This window comes from Electrophorus electricus, chromosome 3, assembly GCF_041902795.1.
Source record: "Electrophorus electricus isolate QZ-2024a chromosome 3, ASM4190279v1, whole genome shotgun sequence".
Taxonomy (NCBI): domain Eukaryota; kingdom Metazoa; phylum Chordata; class Actinopteri; order Gymnotiformes; family Gymnotidae; genus Electrophorus; species Electrophorus electricus.
Genome location: NC_137499.1, coordinates 38604256 through 38623028, shown reverse-complemented (window position 1 = coordinate 38623028; position 18773 = coordinate 38604256). Strand labels below are relative to the sequence as shown.

Below are 18773 nucleotides of genomic sequence, written 5' to 3'. Positions count from 1 at the left end.
AATAAGCACATCCACACCAAAAGGTGTATGATGGTGCTGATATTAAGTCTTTGACATAGTCTGGGTTCCCTAAAATGTACAAGGACTCTTAAATTAAGATTATTTTAAAATCAGGACTTTTTACATCCAGATGATATTCATTAATTAGTTATTTGTGCGTTTTATATTTACACACTTGGTTAACATTGGTATTGTTTTTTAATATATATAGACATGTTTTTTTAAAGACCATTTGATTGCGGTCAAGCACTTCACACCTCCTGCTGAATCTGAAAAGGTAGGATGAAGCAGCCATGTTTACATAATACATTTATATTCTATGGATAATGACAAAATAATATTATGTAATTTTAGTTTAATATACTCAAACAGGTCTAGTGCATTACTAAGAGTAACATACAGTACAATATGTGGAAAACACAAAAAACAATTAAATTTATGGATACATTATCATTTATAAAGACTTTGTATAGTTGTCATGCATAGAATTACCTTATTAAAATAAAAGTAAAATTTGATTGCTGGCCCCCAAAGAATATGAATGAGTTACAGTACATTACAAAACTGTTATGAGTGAATTCCACAGTAAAATTGCATTTTATATCCACTTATATAATTATTACTTTCATTATTATGAATTAGTTTAGGTAATGTAGAGACACTTAGAGAATTACTCTTATTTATAAGAAAACGTTGATATAACAGAAACAATAGTGTCTAGTCAAATAAAACGTTGCCATACTGATTTCACCTCAACTGCAAAAACAATTATATGATTAAATATGATCATGACCTGTATTATTCTTCCGGAACCACTAAGGGTGATGGCTTACATTTTCAGCATTGTTTCTTGATTCCTTCTAAGCTTTTAAAACTTAATTTGAAAAGCTGGCTCAAGGTTTGCACAACATTTTGTCATGAGAAGTTAATAATTTTTCTTTCTTCTTGGGTTTCTTTTTTTAGGACGAGCATATTTTACTCTCTGTCATAAATACTCTTTGTTCCACCTGGAAGCAGAATGGAGAAAGACTTAAGAATGAATGTAGGAATGATACAAGGAACTGCACTGATTGCCTTGAAAAAGTTATGTGGACATATGAAAAAATTCTGAAAGACTTTGAAAGGGTACTGCAAGTTATATTTGCATATTTGATGCTTGATTCATGCTCAAGGACACTACACATAAAATTCTAGGACTGCAGGTCATATGGGCTTGTGTCATAGACTGTGTGTTCACTGTAAAGTCTAAAGTCATTGTGTCGTCTCTTCTGCTTTCTCTAGATGAACAACGCAGACAAAACAGAAAATATTACCAAGTTTTGTGAGAACTATACCTGCAAAGATACCTATACAACATATTTTATCAGACCAAATGACTTTGCGGACATGTATCATAAAATATGCAACAAGACTAAATCATTGGCAGGTATGGATCTAAAACTGTCTAGAGGTGAATGAGCACTTTGTTTTTTATATCTAAAGCTCTCTTTAAAATGACAATGTTCTAAAGCTCAGTTAATTGCTCTTTTTTGACTAGGTAGCATCCCAGAGTGCCCAAAAATACAGAGTAAGTAACAGTATATTTATTACTTTGTTAATGTTATTTTTTCATACAAGACATGTGCCACATTGTTTTGAACATTCTACATAGGTGGAGTTACATGGAGCGATTATGAGGTGGATGCATACGCTGAAAAGACCAAGATTTATTGAGAGGAAAATCCATAATCAGAGTCGTAGTTAAGGTCCAGAGTCATAGATCCAACACGTAGAGTCCGGGAATACATCTTAAACAAAAAAAACAAACAAACAATGAGAAAAGGGAGCAGGTTATAACAATGAAACAAGTTAACGATAATAACTAACACTAAAGATCAGAAAACAGGCAGAGAAATCACGATGCTGAATTACAGATGGAGGCTAGGCTTAACACAATGACGAGCAAACACACAGGCAACACGGCAGTGTTTACATACACATGCTACTGAGGACTAACAATGCACAGATTATACAAATTAGGTGAAAACCAATGTATTTCTTATAATGTATTACAATCTATTTTGCTTGATGTTTCCTCTATTCTTAAATCCTAAAAATGTCTGACCATCACAATGTCATTTTATTTGTTTGCTTGTTTATTTATTTTAGATTCTACAACTTGTTCCTGCATTATCAAGGGTAAGTGCCATCTAAAACAAACTGCTTTGGTTGCCTCGTATTGTAGGTTATTAGAGAGACTTTCTTACTCTGCAGAGAGGGTGCAATTTGAAATTTAATGTAACCCTAAGTTCTAGCGTACAGTTCGCAGAAGACTGCACCAGTCTCTTCCTCACAGGAGATGATACAATAAGGATTGTGCAGGGAATGTTTTCTTTGCACATGTAAGGCCTCTGATATCCAGTATGAAAAACATGAATGCCACTGTGTATCTGAACTCTGTTGCTGGCCAATTTTATCCTTTCATAGATGCAGTTTAGCCAGTCAAATGAACACTTATATTTACTGTGTTCAAATGTGAAAATCATTTACTATGGCATGTTTTTGGTATCATGTTATTGCCTTTATATAAATGAACATGTGTACAGTATAATGTAAAACCTTTTTTTTTATGAATTTCTACTCTACACATCTCTGCTTGGCATAAGTGTTATTTACATAATTTCTTTGTATTTTTTTCCTATCTTTCTGTGTACTCTGTAAGAGGTTCCCCCCAGAACATTAGCCCATAGGAACCAAAAGTCCTACCAAAGTCATCCAAGTCCTCTGAGAGCACAACTAGTCAAATGTCATATCCGTTCTATACCAGTCCAGGAAGTTTATAGAATGTGTGATGGACCTGAGCACACACTATTTTTCTTTCTCTTGGGGAAAGAAAAATTGTTTCTCATTGTGACTCGGGCCTGCCAGTGATTGACACCTAGAATAGCCAATAGCTGCATGTAGAACATGTGTATATATATAGTACCATAAGATTAGTGTGAATACCTAAAGACTTTTTTTTCTCGTATGATCCAGGCACTTCATCATCAGAAGCCACCCATACCACAATACCATCTACAAAGGAAAGTAAGTTATCCATCAAAATATTTTAATGACACTCTTAAATGTCATTTAGACCAACTTTTTAAGTACACAAATAGCTGATAATCATCTACTTTATGAAATGCTGCAGCAAATTAGTAGTTTAAACTTATTCCCACATTAAGGACTGCTATTATTCTTGTCTATGTACTACATGCCTATCAAGATGATATGTTAGATATCTCTAATGTGGCAGTGCTCTTCTACACCTTCCATCATACTATAGTAGTAAGTACGTCACTTATGCGCTTTGGGTTGTTGTTGTTGTTTTTTTTTTAAATGTGTTAGCTCACTTTTCTGTTCCTGTTGCTACTACTATAAGTAAGTGTCTTCCACCACATTCTAAAAAATAAGACTTGTAGCAGTATGAGAGCTGAGTCAGCATTTTATTAAATACACTTGACCTTATATTCTTAATATATATTCCAATGAATGATTGCCTGATTGGCAGAATCCATGTTTCATTTGTATCATGCTAAAAGTAGGATCAGAATTTGGACCAAGCAAGTTGAGTCAATGAAGTCGTCCTGTTTTTTTGTCAACACTTCAAGCCAGTGTGCAGGGAATGTTTTCTTTGCACATGTAAGGCCTCTGATATCCAGTATGAAAAACATGAATGCCACTGTGTATCTGAACTCTGTTGCTGGCCAATTTTATCCTTTCATAGCTGCAGTTTAGCCAGTCAAATGAACACTTCCAGCATGATGGAAAGGCGCGTACCTTAAACACATTCCGTGGTTATATTTACTGTGTTCAAATGTGAAAATCATTTACTATGGCATGTTTTTGGTATCATGTTATTGCCTTTATATAAATGAACATGTGTACAGTATAATGTAAAACCTTTTTTTATGAATTTCTACTCTACACACCTCTGCTTGGCATAAGTGTTATTTACATAATTTCTTTGTATTTTTTTTCCTATCTTTCTGTGTACTCTGTAAGAGGTTCCCCCCAGAACATTAGCCCATAGGAACCAAAAGTCCTACCAAAGTCATCCAAGTCCTCTGAGAGCACAACTAGTCAAATGTCATATCCGTTCTATACCAGTCCAGGAAGTTTATAGAATGTGTGATGGACCTGAGCACACACTATTTTTCTTTCTCTTGGGGATTTCATTGTGACTCGGGCCTGCCAGTGATTGACACCTAGAATAGCCAATAGCTGCATGTAGAACATGTGTATATATATAGTACCATAAGATTAGTGTGAATACCTAAAGACTTTTTTTTCTCGTATGATCCGGGCACTTCATCATCAGAAGCCACCCATACCACAATACCATCTACAAAGGAAAGTAAGTTATCCATCAAAATATTTTAATGACACTCTTAAATGTCATTTAGACCAACTTTATAAGTACACAAATAGCTGATAATCATCTACTTTATGAAATGCTGCAGCAAATTAGTAGTTTAAACTTATTCCCACATTAAGGACTGCTATTATTCTTGTCTATGTACTACATGCCTATCAAGATGATATGTTAGATATCTCTAATGTGGCAGTGCTCTTCTACACCTTCCATCATACTATAGTAGTAAGTACGTCACTTATGCGCTTTGGGTTGTTGTTGTTGTTTTTTTTTTAAATGTGTTAGCTCACTTTTCTGTTCCTGTTGCTACTACTATAAGTAAGTGTCTTCCACCACATTCTAAAAAATAAGACTTGTAGCAGTATGAGAGCTGAGTCAGCATTTTATTAAATACACTTGACCTTATATTCCTAATATATATTCCAATGAATGATTGCCTGATTGGCAGAATCCATGTTTCATTTGTATCATGCTAAAAGTAGGATCAGAATTTGGACCAAGCAAGTTGAGTCAATGAAGTCATCCTGTTTTTTTGTCAACACTTCAAGCCAGTGTGCAGGGAATGTTTTCTTTGCACATGTAAGGCCTCTGATATCCAGTATGAAAAACATGAATGCCACTGTGTATCTGAACTCTGTTGCTGGCCAATTTTATCCTTTCATAGCTGCAGTTTAGCCAGTCAAATGAACACTTCCAGCATGATGGAAAGGCGCGTACCTTAAACACATTCCGTGGTTATATTTACTGTGTTCAAATGTGAAAATCATTTACTATGGCATGTTTTTGGTATCATGTTATTGCCTTTATATAAATGAACATGTGTACAGTATAATGTAAAACCTTTTTTTATGAATTTCTACTCTACACACCTCTGCTTGGCATAAGTGTTATTTACATAATTTCTTTGTATTTTTTTTCCTATCTTTCTGTGTACTCTGTAAGAGGTTCCCCCCAGAACATTAGCCCATAGGAACCAAAAGTCCTACCAAAGTCATCCAAGTCCTCTGAGAGCACAACTAGTCAAATGTCATATCCGTTCTATACCAGTCCAGGAAGTTTATAGAATGTGTGATGGACCTGAGCACACACTATTTTTCTTTCTCTTGGGGATTTCATTGTGACTCGGGCCTGCCAGTGATTGACACCTAGAATAGCCAATAGCTGCATGTAGAACATGTGTATATATATAGTACCATAAGATTAGTGTGAATACCTAAAGACTTTTTTTTCTCGTATGATCCGGGCACTTCATCATCAGAAGCCACCCATACCACAATACCATCTACAAAGGAAAGTAAGTTATCCATCAAAATATTTTAATGACACTCTTAAATGTCATTTAGACCAACTTTATAAGTACACAAATAGCTGATAATCATCTACTTTATGAAATGCTGCAGCAAATTAGTAGTTTAAACTTATTCCCACATTAAGGACTGCTATTATTCTTGTCTATGTACTACATGCCTATCAAGATGATATGTTAGATATCTCTAATGTGGCAGTGCTCTTCTACACCTTCCATCATACTATAGTAGTAAGTACGTCACTTATGCGCTTTGGGTTGTTGTTGTTGTTTTTTTTTTAAATGTGTTAGCTCACTTTTCTGTTCCTGTTGCTACTACTATAAGTAAGTGTCTTCCACCACATTCTAAAAAATAAGACTTGTAGCAGTATGAGAGCTGAGTCAGCATTTTATTAAATACACTTGACCTTATATTCCTAATATATATTCCAATGAATGATTGCCTGATTGGCAGAATCCATGTTTCATTTGTATCATGCTAAAAGTAGGATCAGAATTTGGACCAAGCAAGTTGAGTCAATGAAGTCATCCTGTTTTTTTGTCAACACTTCAAGCCAGTGTGCAGGGAATGTTTTCTTTGCACATGTAAGGCCTCTGATATCCAGTATGAAAAACATGAATGCCACTGTGTATCTGAACTCTGTTGCTGGCCAATTTTATCCTTTCATAGCTGCAGTTTAGCCAGTCAAATGAACACTTCCAGCATGATGGAAAGGCGCGTACCTTAAACACATTCCGTGGTTATATTTACTGTGTTCAAATGTGAAAATCATTTACTATGGCATGTTTTTGGTATCATGTTATTGCCTTTATATAAATGAACATGTGTACAGTATAATGTAAAACCTTTTTTTATGAATTTCTACTCTACACACCTCTGCTTGGCATAAGTGTTATTTACATAATTTCTTTGTATTTTTTTTCCTATCTTTCTGTGTACTCTGTAAGCGGTTCCCCCCAGAACATTAGCCCATAGGAACCAAAAGTCCTACCAAAGTCATCCAAGTCCTCTGAGAGCACAACTAGTCAAATGTCATATCCGTTCTATACCAGTCCAGGAAGTTTATAGAATGTGTGATGGACCTGAGCACACACTATTTTTCTTTCTCTTAGGGATTTCATTGTGACTCGGGCCTGCCAGTGATTGACACCTAGAATAGCCAATAGCTGCATGTAGAACATGTGTATATATATAGTACCATAAGATTAGTGTGAATACCTAAAGACTTTTTTTTCTCGTATGATCCAGGCACTTCATCATCAGAAGCCACCCATACCACAATACCATCTACAAAGGAAAGTAAGTTATCCATCAAAATATTTTAATGACACTCTTAAATGTCATTTAGGCCAACTTTATAAGTACACAAATAGCTGATAATCATCTACTTTATGAAATGCTGCAGCAAATTAGTAGTTTAAACTTATTCCCACATTAAGGACTGCTATTATTCTTGTCTATGTACTACATGCCTATCAAGATGATATGTTAGATATCGCTAATGTGGCAGTGCTCTTCTACACCTTCCATCATACTATAGTAGTAAGTACGTCACTTATGCGCTTTGGGTTGTTGTTGTTGTTTTTTTTTTAAATGTGTTAGCTCACTTGTCTGTTCCTGTTGCTACTACTATAAGTAAGTGTCTTCCACCACATTCTAAAAAATAAGACTTGTAGCAGTATGAGAGCTGAGTCAGCATTTTATTAAATACACTTGACCTTATATTCCTAATATATATTCCAATGAATGATTGCCTGATTGGCAGAATCCATGTTTCATTTGTATCATGCTAAAAGTAGGATCAGAATTTGGACCAAGCAAGTTGAGTCAATGAAGTCGTCCTGTTTTTTTGTCAACACTTCAAGCCAGTGTGCAGGGAATGTTTTCTTTGCACATGTAAGGCCTCTGATATCCAGTATGAAAAACATGAATGCCACTGTGTATCTGAACTCTGTTGCTGGCCAATTTTATCCTTTCATAGCTGCAGTTTAGCCAGTCAAATGAACACTTCCAGCATGATGGAAAGGCGCGTACCTTAAACACATTCCGTGGTTATATTTACTGTGTTCAAATGTGAAAATCATTTACTATGGCATGTTTTTGGTATCATGTTATTGCCTTTATATAAATGAACATGTGTACAGTATAATGTAAAACCTTTTTTTATGAATTTCTACTCTACACACCTCTGCTTGGCATAAGTGTTATTTACATAATTTCTTTGTATTTTTTTTCCTATCTTTCTGTGTACTCTGTAAGAGGTTCCCCCCAGAACATTAGCCCATAGGAACCAAAAGTCCTACCAAAGTCATCCAAGTCATCTGAGAGCACAACTAGTCAAATGTCATATCCGTTCTATACCAGTCCAGGAAGTTTATAGAATGTGTGATGGACCTGAGCACACACTATTTTTCTTTCTCTTGGGGATTTCATTGTGACTCGGGCCTGCCAGTGATTGACACCTAGAATAGCCAATAGCTGCATGTAGAACATGTGTATATACATAGTACCATAAGATTAGTGTGAATACCTAAAGACTTTTTTTTCTCGTATGATCCAGGCACTTCATCATCAGAAGCCACCCATACCACAATACCATCTACAAAGGAAAGTAAGTTATCCATCAAAATATTTTAATGACACTCTTAAATGTCATTTAGACCAACTTTATAAGTACACAAATAGCTGATAATCATCTACTTTATGAAATGCTGCAGCAAATTAGTAGTTTAAACTTATTCCCACATTAAGGACTGCTATTATTCTTGTCTATGTACTACATGCCTATCAAGATGATATGTTAGATATCGCTAATGTGGCAGTGCTCTTCTACACCTTCCATCATACTATAGTAGTAAGTACGTCACTTATGCGCTTTGGGTTGTTGTTGTTGTTTTTTTTTTAAATGTGTTAGCTCACTTGTCTGTTCCTGTTGCTACTACTATAAGTAAGTGTCTTCCACCACATTCTAAAAAATAAGACTTGTAGCAGTATGAGAGCTGAGTCAGCATTTTATTAAATACACTTGACCTTATATTCTTAATATATATTCCAATGAATGATTGCCTGATTGGCAGAATCCATGTTTCATTTGTATCATGCTAAAAGTAGGATCAGAATTTGGACCAAGCAAGTTGAGTCAATGAAGTCGTCCTGTTTTTTTGTCAACACTTCAAGCCAGTGTGCAGGGAATGTTTTCTTTGCACATGTAAGGCCTCTGATATCCAGTATGAAAAACATGAATGCCACTGTGTATCTGAACTCTGTTGCTGGCCAATTTTATCCTTTCATAGCTGCAGTTTAGCCAGTCAAATGAACACTTCCAGCATGATGGAAAGGCGCGTACCTTAAACACATTCCGTGGTTATATTTATTGTGTTCAAATGTGAAAATCATTTACTATGGCATGTTTTTGGTATCATGTTATTGCCTTTATATAAATGAACATGTGTACAGTATAATGTAAAACCTTTTTTTTATGAATTTCTACTCTACACATCTCTGCTTGGCATAAGTGTTATTTACATAATTTCTTTGTATTTTTTTCCTATCTTTCTGTGTACTCTGTAAGAGGTTCCCCCCAGAACATTAGCCCATAGGAACCAAAAGTCCTACCAAAGTCATCCAAGTCCTCTGAGAGCACAACTAGTCAAATGTCATATCCGTTCTATACCAGTCCAGGAAGTTTATAGAATGTGTGATGGACCTGAGCACACACTATTTTTCTTTCTCTTGGGGAAAGAAAAATTGTTTCTCATTGTGATTCGGGCCTGCCAGTGATTGACACCTAGAATAGCCAATAGCTGCATGTAGAACATGTGTATATATATAGTACCATAAGATTAGTGTGAATACCTAAAGACTTTTTTTTCTCGTATGATCCAGGCACTTCATCATCAGAAGCCACCCATACCACAATACCATCTACAAAGGAAAGTAAGTTATCCATCAAAATATTTTAATGACACTCTTAAATGTCATTTAGACCAACTTTTTAAGTACACAAATAGCTGATAATCATCTACTTTATGAAATGCTGCAGCAAATTAGTAGTTTAAACTTATTCCCACATTAAGGACTGCTATTATTCTTGTCTATGTACTACATGCCTATCAAGATGATATGTTAGATATCTCTAATGTGGCAGTGCTCTTCTACACCTTCCATCATACTATAGTAGTAAGTACGTCACTTATGCGCTTTGGGTTGTTGTTGTTGTTTTTTTTTTAAATGTGTTAGCTCACTTTTCTGTTCCTGTTGCTACTACTATAAGTAAGTGTCTTCCACCACATTCTAAAAAATAAGACTTGTAGCAGTATGAGAGCTGAGTCAGCATTTTATTAAATACACTTGACCTTATATTCTTAATATATATTCCAATGAATGATTGCCTGATTGGCAGAATCCATGTTTCATTTGTATCATGCTAAAAGTAGGATCAGAATTTGGACCAAGCAAGTTGAGTCAATGAAGTCGTCCTGTTTTTTTGTCAACACTTCAAGCCAGTGTGCAGGGAATGTTTTCTTTGCACATGTAAGGCCTCTGATATCCAGTATGAAAAACATGAATGCCACTGTGTATCTGAACTCTGTTGCTGGCCAATTTTATCCTTTCATAGCTGCAGTTTAGCCAGTCAAATGAACACTTCCAGCATGATGGAAAGGCGCGTACCTTAAACACATTCCGTGGTTATATTTATTGTGTTCAAATGTGAAAATCATTTACTATGGCATGTTTTTGGTATCATGTTATTGCCTTTATATAAATGAACATGTGTACAGTATAATGTAAAACCTTTTTTTTTATGAATTTCTACTCTACACATCTCTGCTTGGCATAAGTGTTATTTACATAATTTCTTTGTATTTTTTTCCTATCTTTCTGTGTACTCTGTAAGAGGTTCCCCCCAGAACATTAGCCCATAGGAACCAAAAGTCCTACCAAAGTCATCCAAGTCCTCTGAGAGCACAACTAGTCAAATGTCATATCCGTTCTATACCAGTCCAGGAAGTTTATAGAATGTGTGATGGACCTGAGCACGCACTATTTTTCTTTCTCTTGGGGATTTCATTGTGACTCGGGCCTGCCAGTGATTGACAACTAGAATAGCCAATAGCTGCATGTAGAAGATGTGTATATATATAGTACCATAAGATTAGTGTGAATACCTAAAGACTTTTTTTTCTCGTATGATCCAGGCACTTTATCATCAGAAGCCACCCATACCACAATAACATCTACAAAGGAAAGTAAGTTATCCATCAAAATATTTTAATGACACTCTTAAATGTCATTTAGGCCAACTTTATAAGTACACAAATAGCTGATAATCATCTACTTTATGAAATGCTGCAGCAAATTAGTAGTTTAAACTTATTCCCACATTAAGGACTGCTATTATTCTTGTCTATGTACTACATGCCTATCAAGATGATATGTTAGATATCTCTAATGTGGCAGTGCTCTTCTACACCTTCCATCATACTATAGTAGTAAATACGTCACTTATGCGCTTTGGGTTGTTGCTGTTGTTTTTTTTTTAAATGTGTTAGCTCACTTTTCTGTTCCTGTTCCTACTACTATAAGTAAGTGTCTTCCACCACATTCTAAAAAATAAGACTTGTAGCAGTATGAGAGCTGAGTCAGCATTTTATTAAATACACTTGACCTTATATTCTTAATATATATTCCAATGAATGATTGCCTGATTGGCAGAATCCATGTTTCATTTGTATCATGCTAAAAGTAGGATCAGAATTTGGACCAAGCAAGTTGAGTCAATGAAGTCGTCCTGTTTTTTTGTCAACACTTCAAGCCAGTGTGCAGGGAATGTTTTCTTTGCACATGTAAGGCCTCTGATATCCAGTATGAAAAACATGAATGCCACTGTGTATCTGAACTCTGTTGCTGGCCAATTTTATCCTTTCATAGCTGCAGTTTAGCCAGTCAAATGAACACTTCCAGCATGATGGAAAGGCGCGTACCTTAAACACATTCCGTGGTTATATTTACTGTGTTCAAATGTGAAAATCATTTACTATGGCATGTTTTTGGTATCATGTTATTGCCTTTATATAAATGAACATGTGTACAGTATAATGTAAAACCTTTTTTTTTATGAATTTCTACTCTACACATCTCTGCTTGGCATAAGTGTTATTTACATAATTTCTTTGTATTTTTTTCCTATCTTTCTGTGTACTCTGTAAGAGGTTCCCCCCAGAACATTAGCCCATAGGAACCAAAAGTCCTACCAAAGTCATCCAAGTCCTCTGAGAGCACAACTAGTCAAATGTCATATCCGTTCTATACCAGTCCAGGAAGTTTATAGAATGTGTGATGGACCTGAGCACACACTATTTTTCTTTCTCTTGGGGAAAGAAAAATTGTTTCTCATTGTGACTCGGGCCTGCCAGTGATTGACACCTAGAATAGCCAATAGCTGCATGTAGAACATGTGTATATATATAGTACCATAAGATTAGTGTGAATACCTAAAGACTTTTTTTTCTCGTATGATCCAGGCACTTTATCATCAGAAGCCACCCATACCACAATAACATCTACAAATGAAAGTAAGTTATCCATCAAAATATTTTAATGACACTCTTAAATGTCATTTAGGCCAACTTTATAAGTACACAAATAGCTGATAATCATCTACTTTATGAAATGCTGCAGCAAATTAGTAGTTTAAACTTATTCCCACATTAAGGACTGCTATTATTCTTGTCTATGTACTACATGCCTATCAAGATGATATGTTAGATATCTCTAATGTGGCAGTGCTCTTCTACACCTTCCATCATACTATAGTAGTAAATACGTCACTTATGTGCTTTGGGTTGTTGCTGTTGTTTTTTTTTAGATGTGTTAGCTCACTTTTCTGTTCCTGTTCCTACTACTATAAGTAAGTGTCTTCCACCACATTCTATAAACTAAGACTTGTAGCAGTATGAGAGCTGAGTCAGCATTTTATTAAATACACTTGACCTTATATTCTTAATATATATTCCAATGAATGATTGCCTGATTGGCAGAATCCATGTTTCATTTGTATCATGCTAAAAGTAGGATCAGAATTTGGACCAAGCAAGTTGAGTCAATGAAGTCGTCCTGTTTTTTTGTCAACACTTCAAGCCAGTGTGCAGGGAATGTTTTCTTTGCACATGTAAGGCCTCTGATATCCAGTATGAAAAACATGAATGCCACTGTGTATCTGAACTCTGTTGCTGTAACTGCCCTCCACCACATTATATAAACTTACACTTCTAGCATAATGAGCACTGAATCAGCATTTTATTAAGTACACTTGACCATACATTTGTGTAAGATGAATAAAGTAAAGTGTTAGACAATTAGTCCATTGTAACCATGTGTGCTAAGGAGGTGAATGCAAGTGTGGAGAAGAGTTTGATTTATTAGGGTTAAATCTAAAGTCGTACTCTTCAGAGTAGTCCAGAGTCGGTTCACTGATGTGGAGATTACTAGGATAAATAATAAACAAGCAAACAAAAGCACACGAAGGCAAAACAGAGAAAGCAGGCTTTAACAGAGGCTAAGAAACAAGAATAGGCTAGGATAGACATACAAACAGGCACGGAGTACAAAACATCCGGGCATACATATACGGGCTTTCAAAAATATCCAAACATACATATATTCAACAGTCAAGACAAGAGGCACAAGACAGGGTTTAAATACATGAACTTAACAAGACTAAAAATGAGGAACAGGTGTGGAAAACGAAATGAGGGGCGGAGAAAACGAAACTCCAGAAAGGAACCAAAAAAACACAAAACGGAAACCATGGAACATGGAAGCAAGGAGGGACTAACCGTGACAATCATACTGATAAGAGTTTGTTCTACTCTTTAGACACACCCACAAATTCCCTAATTAGAATTTTTTTTTTTTAAATTTTTAACTAGCAGTTTGGCAGCAGCCTTTTCACTTGCCTTCACAGTGGGGCTTTATGCAAATTCCCTGTGGTAACAATGTAACATGAATATTAAAAAATTTGATGATAACTATATTTTTTATTGAATTCACACCATAATCCAGATTTGCTTTTCCATCCATATTGTTGGTATGATTTTACCACATGAATCTGTTTTTTCAACATCTTGATTTTGTAGGAATTATGGAAATATTCCATTATATTGATGCCTTTTCATTTTCACAGATAATAAAATTATGGATTATTTCACAAAATTACAAAGTATGAAGCTTCATAATGTGCTGGACTGCCCAATGGCTCCAGTTCTTCACTGATGAACAGAATTTCCTGTTTTTTTTCCAGGTCTGGTTTCTGTAATCTTGTCTTTGTCCTTACTGGCCAACGTAATATTCTTTGTTCTGTGGGTCCAACAAAGGAGGAGGCCTCATAACCATAATTGCCAGGTAATGTGAGAAGATGTCCATCACTCTTTGTAACGTTTTAAGTGATTGGGTAACAGGTCGGATGCATGAGCTAGCAGGCATGCAATCAGATGGAAAGGAAAAAACAAAACAAACAAGGAAGCTAATGTAACAAACTAAACCAGACGTGAAATGTGAGAATGAGGGAGCTAAAAGGCAAAGCAAAGATAAGAAAAACAAATACAAAATATAAATCAAAGAACAGCTAAAACCCAAAAGAAATGGCATGAAAACAAAAAGGACACGGTAAGGTATTGTTTAAACAGGAACAGGGATAAAGATATCAACAGCAACATAGACTGCAATAATCAGTAATAGTAACTCTAACGTACAGAGTAGTGCTTACAGAGTTTGTTTACTTCCTGGTTTTGTTTCCTCATGCTTCCTAATTTTGGTTTCATTCTGTTCCGCTTCCTTGTTAGTATCTATGTCTATTATTGTATCACCTGTATCTTGTTAGTCCTCATTAGTTGTATTTATGCCATATTTGTTCACTGTGTCTTTGTGAAGTCGTCAACCTGTGTTATGTTTCTGAGCTGTAGTCTGTCATTGTGAATTTCTTCTGGTTTATTGGATTTCTGCATATGTTGTTGGATTACCCTCTTTGCCTGTTTGCTGTCTGTTTTGGTTGCCTCATTGACTGTTCTTCTGTATCGTGACCTGTGTAAAACTATTTAGATTACAATTGTGGAGTAACCATGTTCTCTATTAAACTGCATTCACCATACTGGATTGGACTCTGTCTCTGTTCGTGCTCAGAACATTGCATAATGTAAAGCTGTTTTTGTAATATGACTGATCTGCTCTTTTTCAGCCAGCTCCTACCATAGAACTTCTGCAGGTAGGCCCAGGTAGCACCCTTTTAAACAATTTCTGCATCTGATACATAATGTTACATAATCTGTTACATTACATAAATGACATAATGTTTGGGTACATACATGACTGAGCATCATGGAAATTTTCCCTGAAGTTGGAGCTGGAATTGTTAAAAATCTCATGCATTAGGATCCAGTTCCTTTACATAGTATCCAGTTCTTCCTATGAATCTATAGCCTTATTGTTCCCTGCCTGTTTTTCTGTGTAGTTCACGTACAGAAACAGTTTCCACAGTCATGAAGCTACCGCAGGTGAGATTCTGTTTTTTGTCATCTCTTTGGTATAGCGTTGTTAATGAGTATGTGCACAGTGATTGTGAATGCATTTATGAAGCACTAATCCGTTTTGATTTTTATCTCTCCAAAGATATCTCCTTGTATTGTCCATTACAGGCATCATCAGACTCAGACAAAAGCAGCATGGATAGAAGTCAAGCACTGTAGAAAGAACTCCACTGACAGCTGTGAGTGTCCTCACACATCATGAACTGTCTACAGCACTGAACAAGCAGATTCCCTGGGAACATGAAACTGAGGCAAAGTGATATGTGGACTGGGATTGGACAGAAAATTATGAACCTGCATAATATGATGTAGGACTGGGCCACCTTTGCTTCATTTGTGAGATACTATCAGTAAATTTCACTGAGGAAGCAACGGTTAAGTTGTATGAAGCTACACTCTTAAAGAAATAAGAAGAAAGAAAAAGAAGACAGTCAGATACTGAAATGAGAATTTATTTTCCCACATAATAGCAAATGAATCATTTATTAATATATTTTTCTTAATGTATGTATGTATACTTAATGAAGTATTATTCACAGTGTCTTTATTATTATTTAGACTTATAAAGCACCTTTCCCATACCCAATGATACATTACAATCAACACTGCTTTTACATCCACACTTTTTCATAATATTATGTATAATAGATGATGTTGGTCTTACAATATAACCCAAAGAAAACAGTGTCATGGTGAGCTTCAGGTATGAAGTGCCGTTTATGAAAAAAGCTGTGTTTGTATCCGTGAGAGTGAAACTGTGCGAAAGGGGGTGGAAATGCACACGAGTGAGTGAAAGTATGCGTGAGCAAGAGAAACTACGTGAAAGATGTTTGATATGGTGGAGGAGCTTCATGTCATCCATTGTTGGTATACACTGTTATCAACACGAGAATAAAAAAGATATTTTTATTCTTTGTTTTTCTCAATTCAGTTCTATGAACAGCAGCTTGGCAGCAAAAGCTATCCATACAGCTCAACATGCGCATTTATTCTTTATGACTGGAAAGCAGCATGTCGATGTCCTCACTGCAGTCCATGGGTCAATAGGCTTTGGAAAAATTAAGGTTTATTCATTGGTTCCTGTAAAAAAGTATGCTTGATTTTATCTGTGGGTAAAAAAGAAGTAAACTTTGTTTTTTCATTGCCCATGTTAAAAAATTAAAGCAAAATTTAAACAGTTTAAAACACTTGCAGAAGTCTACAGATGACTATCTGTGTGCTTTCCTGCTTGAGTTTTAAAAGCCCAGTCGAGTTCTGGGATGGTCAGTGGTGGTCACAAGGTTTCTGTGCAGGTACTGAAAAGTGGAATTCCAATAAAAGCAGGAACTTGAATATAGGAGATTATTACTAGACCTGATGATAATTAGACATACACAGAAAATTGTAAATTAATCAAAACTAAGTGATTGTATATAGTAAGTCCCTATATACACTTTTTGGGATTGGGCCCCACTCTTATATACTGCCATTGGACACATATATGCGTAAAGGGATTGTGAGCTCATTTTGGATCCCAATACGCCATAGGGTAAGTAAATGTCTGGACAATGTTTACTGCCCTTAACTGATTTGATTACCATGATCAATATACAGGTTTTGGGATTCACTATGGGAGCTCTTGCGCTTTCCTACCCCTCACCCCCCCTCATACCCTACTTCCACATATAGATTGAACACCCTGAAAGCAGTCTGAGCAAAGAAAAACCTATAATCTCAAATCAAACATTTTGAGTGGTGTCATATATACTTGGAGTGGGATGGTCCGTTCATTGGTCCACTAGTGCCTAGATGTTAAGGAACAGGAAGTAGCTTTCCCTCACTTGTAGAGTCACGTGATTTCACGGGGTGTGTGTGTGCGTGTGTGTGTGTGTGTGCGTGTGTGTGTGTGTGTGTGTGTAAGGGAGGCTCCAGAGACAACATATTAAAGTGCCAGACGCCTAGAGTTTATGGAACAGGAAGTAGTTTTCCCTAAGATGTGGCAACCCAGCCTTCTGATATGTTATGCGGGACATGCAGATGAGCCACTGGGCCCCTCCTTAAACACAGTTTGTAAACATCCCACTCGAAGTATATTCCCATTCAAATGTCATATACTTGTTTTGGACACCCTTTACAAAGGTCAGATTGACACAAAAACTCATTATGTTTGCAAGGGATAACCCATGAGACAGTGTGTGAAAGGAGCACACCCTAGTGTGTTGTTTTCTATTACAAAAGCCCAGAAGATTTCTCCCTACATTGTGTGCAGATTTGAAAGGACACAGAAACTCAGGAGCAGGCAGAAAACATTTTTCAAGAATAGATTTGTTGATTTTTTTTCTTGGCTTGGGAAGGGCATAGCAACCCAGCCTTCTGATATGTTACTCAGGGCACCCAGATGAGCCACCGGTTGACGCGGCAAAGTCTGGGCACCACCCTAAATAGTGTTTGTAAACATCCCACTCCAAGCATATGTCCATTCATATCTCATATACTTGTTTTGGACACCCTATAAAACAGTTCATTTTTGTTGTTTCTGATGAGCTACAGGGACACTGCTCCAATATGTCATCCATGAGGCCTCATACATCCCACCTATGATGCCTCATACATCCCACCAAAGACAGAAATAGATTATTGGTGAGTCATAATAAATCAAATATATTGCAGATGGAATGAAAATCACAATTAAATTACATTTAATTGGTTTGTCAAATTTACTGCGTGTGGGATGGTAAATATACCATATTTGGATGCTGTCACATTCCAGAATATTTGAATTATGAAAAATATACTGCAAGTGGGATGGAAAATATACCATATGTGGGATGATGTCCAATTCATGTATATTTGAATTATGACATATGGCATGGAAAATATACCATTTGTGGGATGGTGTCAAGAAAAGCTGTGAGGAGAGCCCTATTTGTTGTAAAATTATTTATGTATGTGTGTTGTTACATGTAAACTTGTTCACTTGTGTGTTGTGTGTTTGAGCTTGTTCACTTCTGTTTTTATAAATTTTCTACATTTTAGATGTGCATTTGTATAGTATTGATAATATATTAATAAACTTTTCCAAATTTAGTGACAGTGAGTTGTTGTAGATGTCTATATATTCAATGTAGAGTGGTGAGTCAAATATACTGTCCAATATATTGATATATATATATATATATATATATATATATATATATATATATATATATATATATATATATATATATATATATATATATATATAGACAAATTATATACATACATTAAAAATTATAAATATATAAACATTTCAGTGACGTCAAATATATTGCAATTGGGATGAAAATCCCAATTCAAATAAATGTCATGTAATGTGTCAAATATATTGCAAATGGGATGAAAATCCCAATTCAAATATATGTCTTTTAGTTTGTCAAATATACTGCAAATGGGATGAAAATCCCAATTCAAATATATATCATTTAGTGTGTCAAATATACAAATTTACTGCAAATTGGATGAAAATCC

At 35.6% G+C, this 18773-nt stretch overlaps 1 protein-coding gene across 1 annotated transcript; it reads left to right on the top strand.

Annotated features, from left to right (window-relative positions):
* The first annotated feature begins 217 nt into the window (after positions 1-217).
* On the top strand, positions 218-18353 carry LOC145657060 (uncharacterized). Its single transcript, XM_081711503.1, has 17 exons — positions 218-277; positions 964-1125; positions 1282-1426; positions 1538-1567; positions 2149-2178; positions 3016-3066; positions 6952-7002; positions 8264-8314; positions 9589-9639; positions 10902-10952; positions 12228-12278; positions 12572-12613; positions 14006-14106; positions 14939-14965; positions 15212-15254; positions 15396-15466; positions 16219-18353. Exons 2-16 carry the CDS (start codon positions 1087-1089, stop codon positions 15428-15430), a joined length of 798 nt encoding a protein of 265 aa, XP_081567629.1. The 5' UTR covers positions 218-277; positions 964-1086; the 3' UTR covers positions 15431-15466; positions 16219-18353.
* The last annotated feature ends 420 nt before the right edge of the window (positions 18354-18773 follow it).

Bases quoted from the DNA above. Each gene is read 5' to 3' on its own strand.
- LOC145657060 (XM_081711503.1), top strand. From the start codon at position 1,087: ATGTGGACATATGAAAAAATTCTGAAAGACTTTGAAAGG. The intron at 2,179-3,015 runs GTAAGTGCCATC...CGTATGATCCAG, and splicing joins TTGTTCCTGCATTATCAAGG to GCACTTCATCATCAGAAGCC. The intron at 10,953-12,227 runs GTAAGTTATCCA...CGTATGATCCAG, and splicing joins AATAACATCTACAAAGGAAA to GCACTTTATCATCAGAAGCC.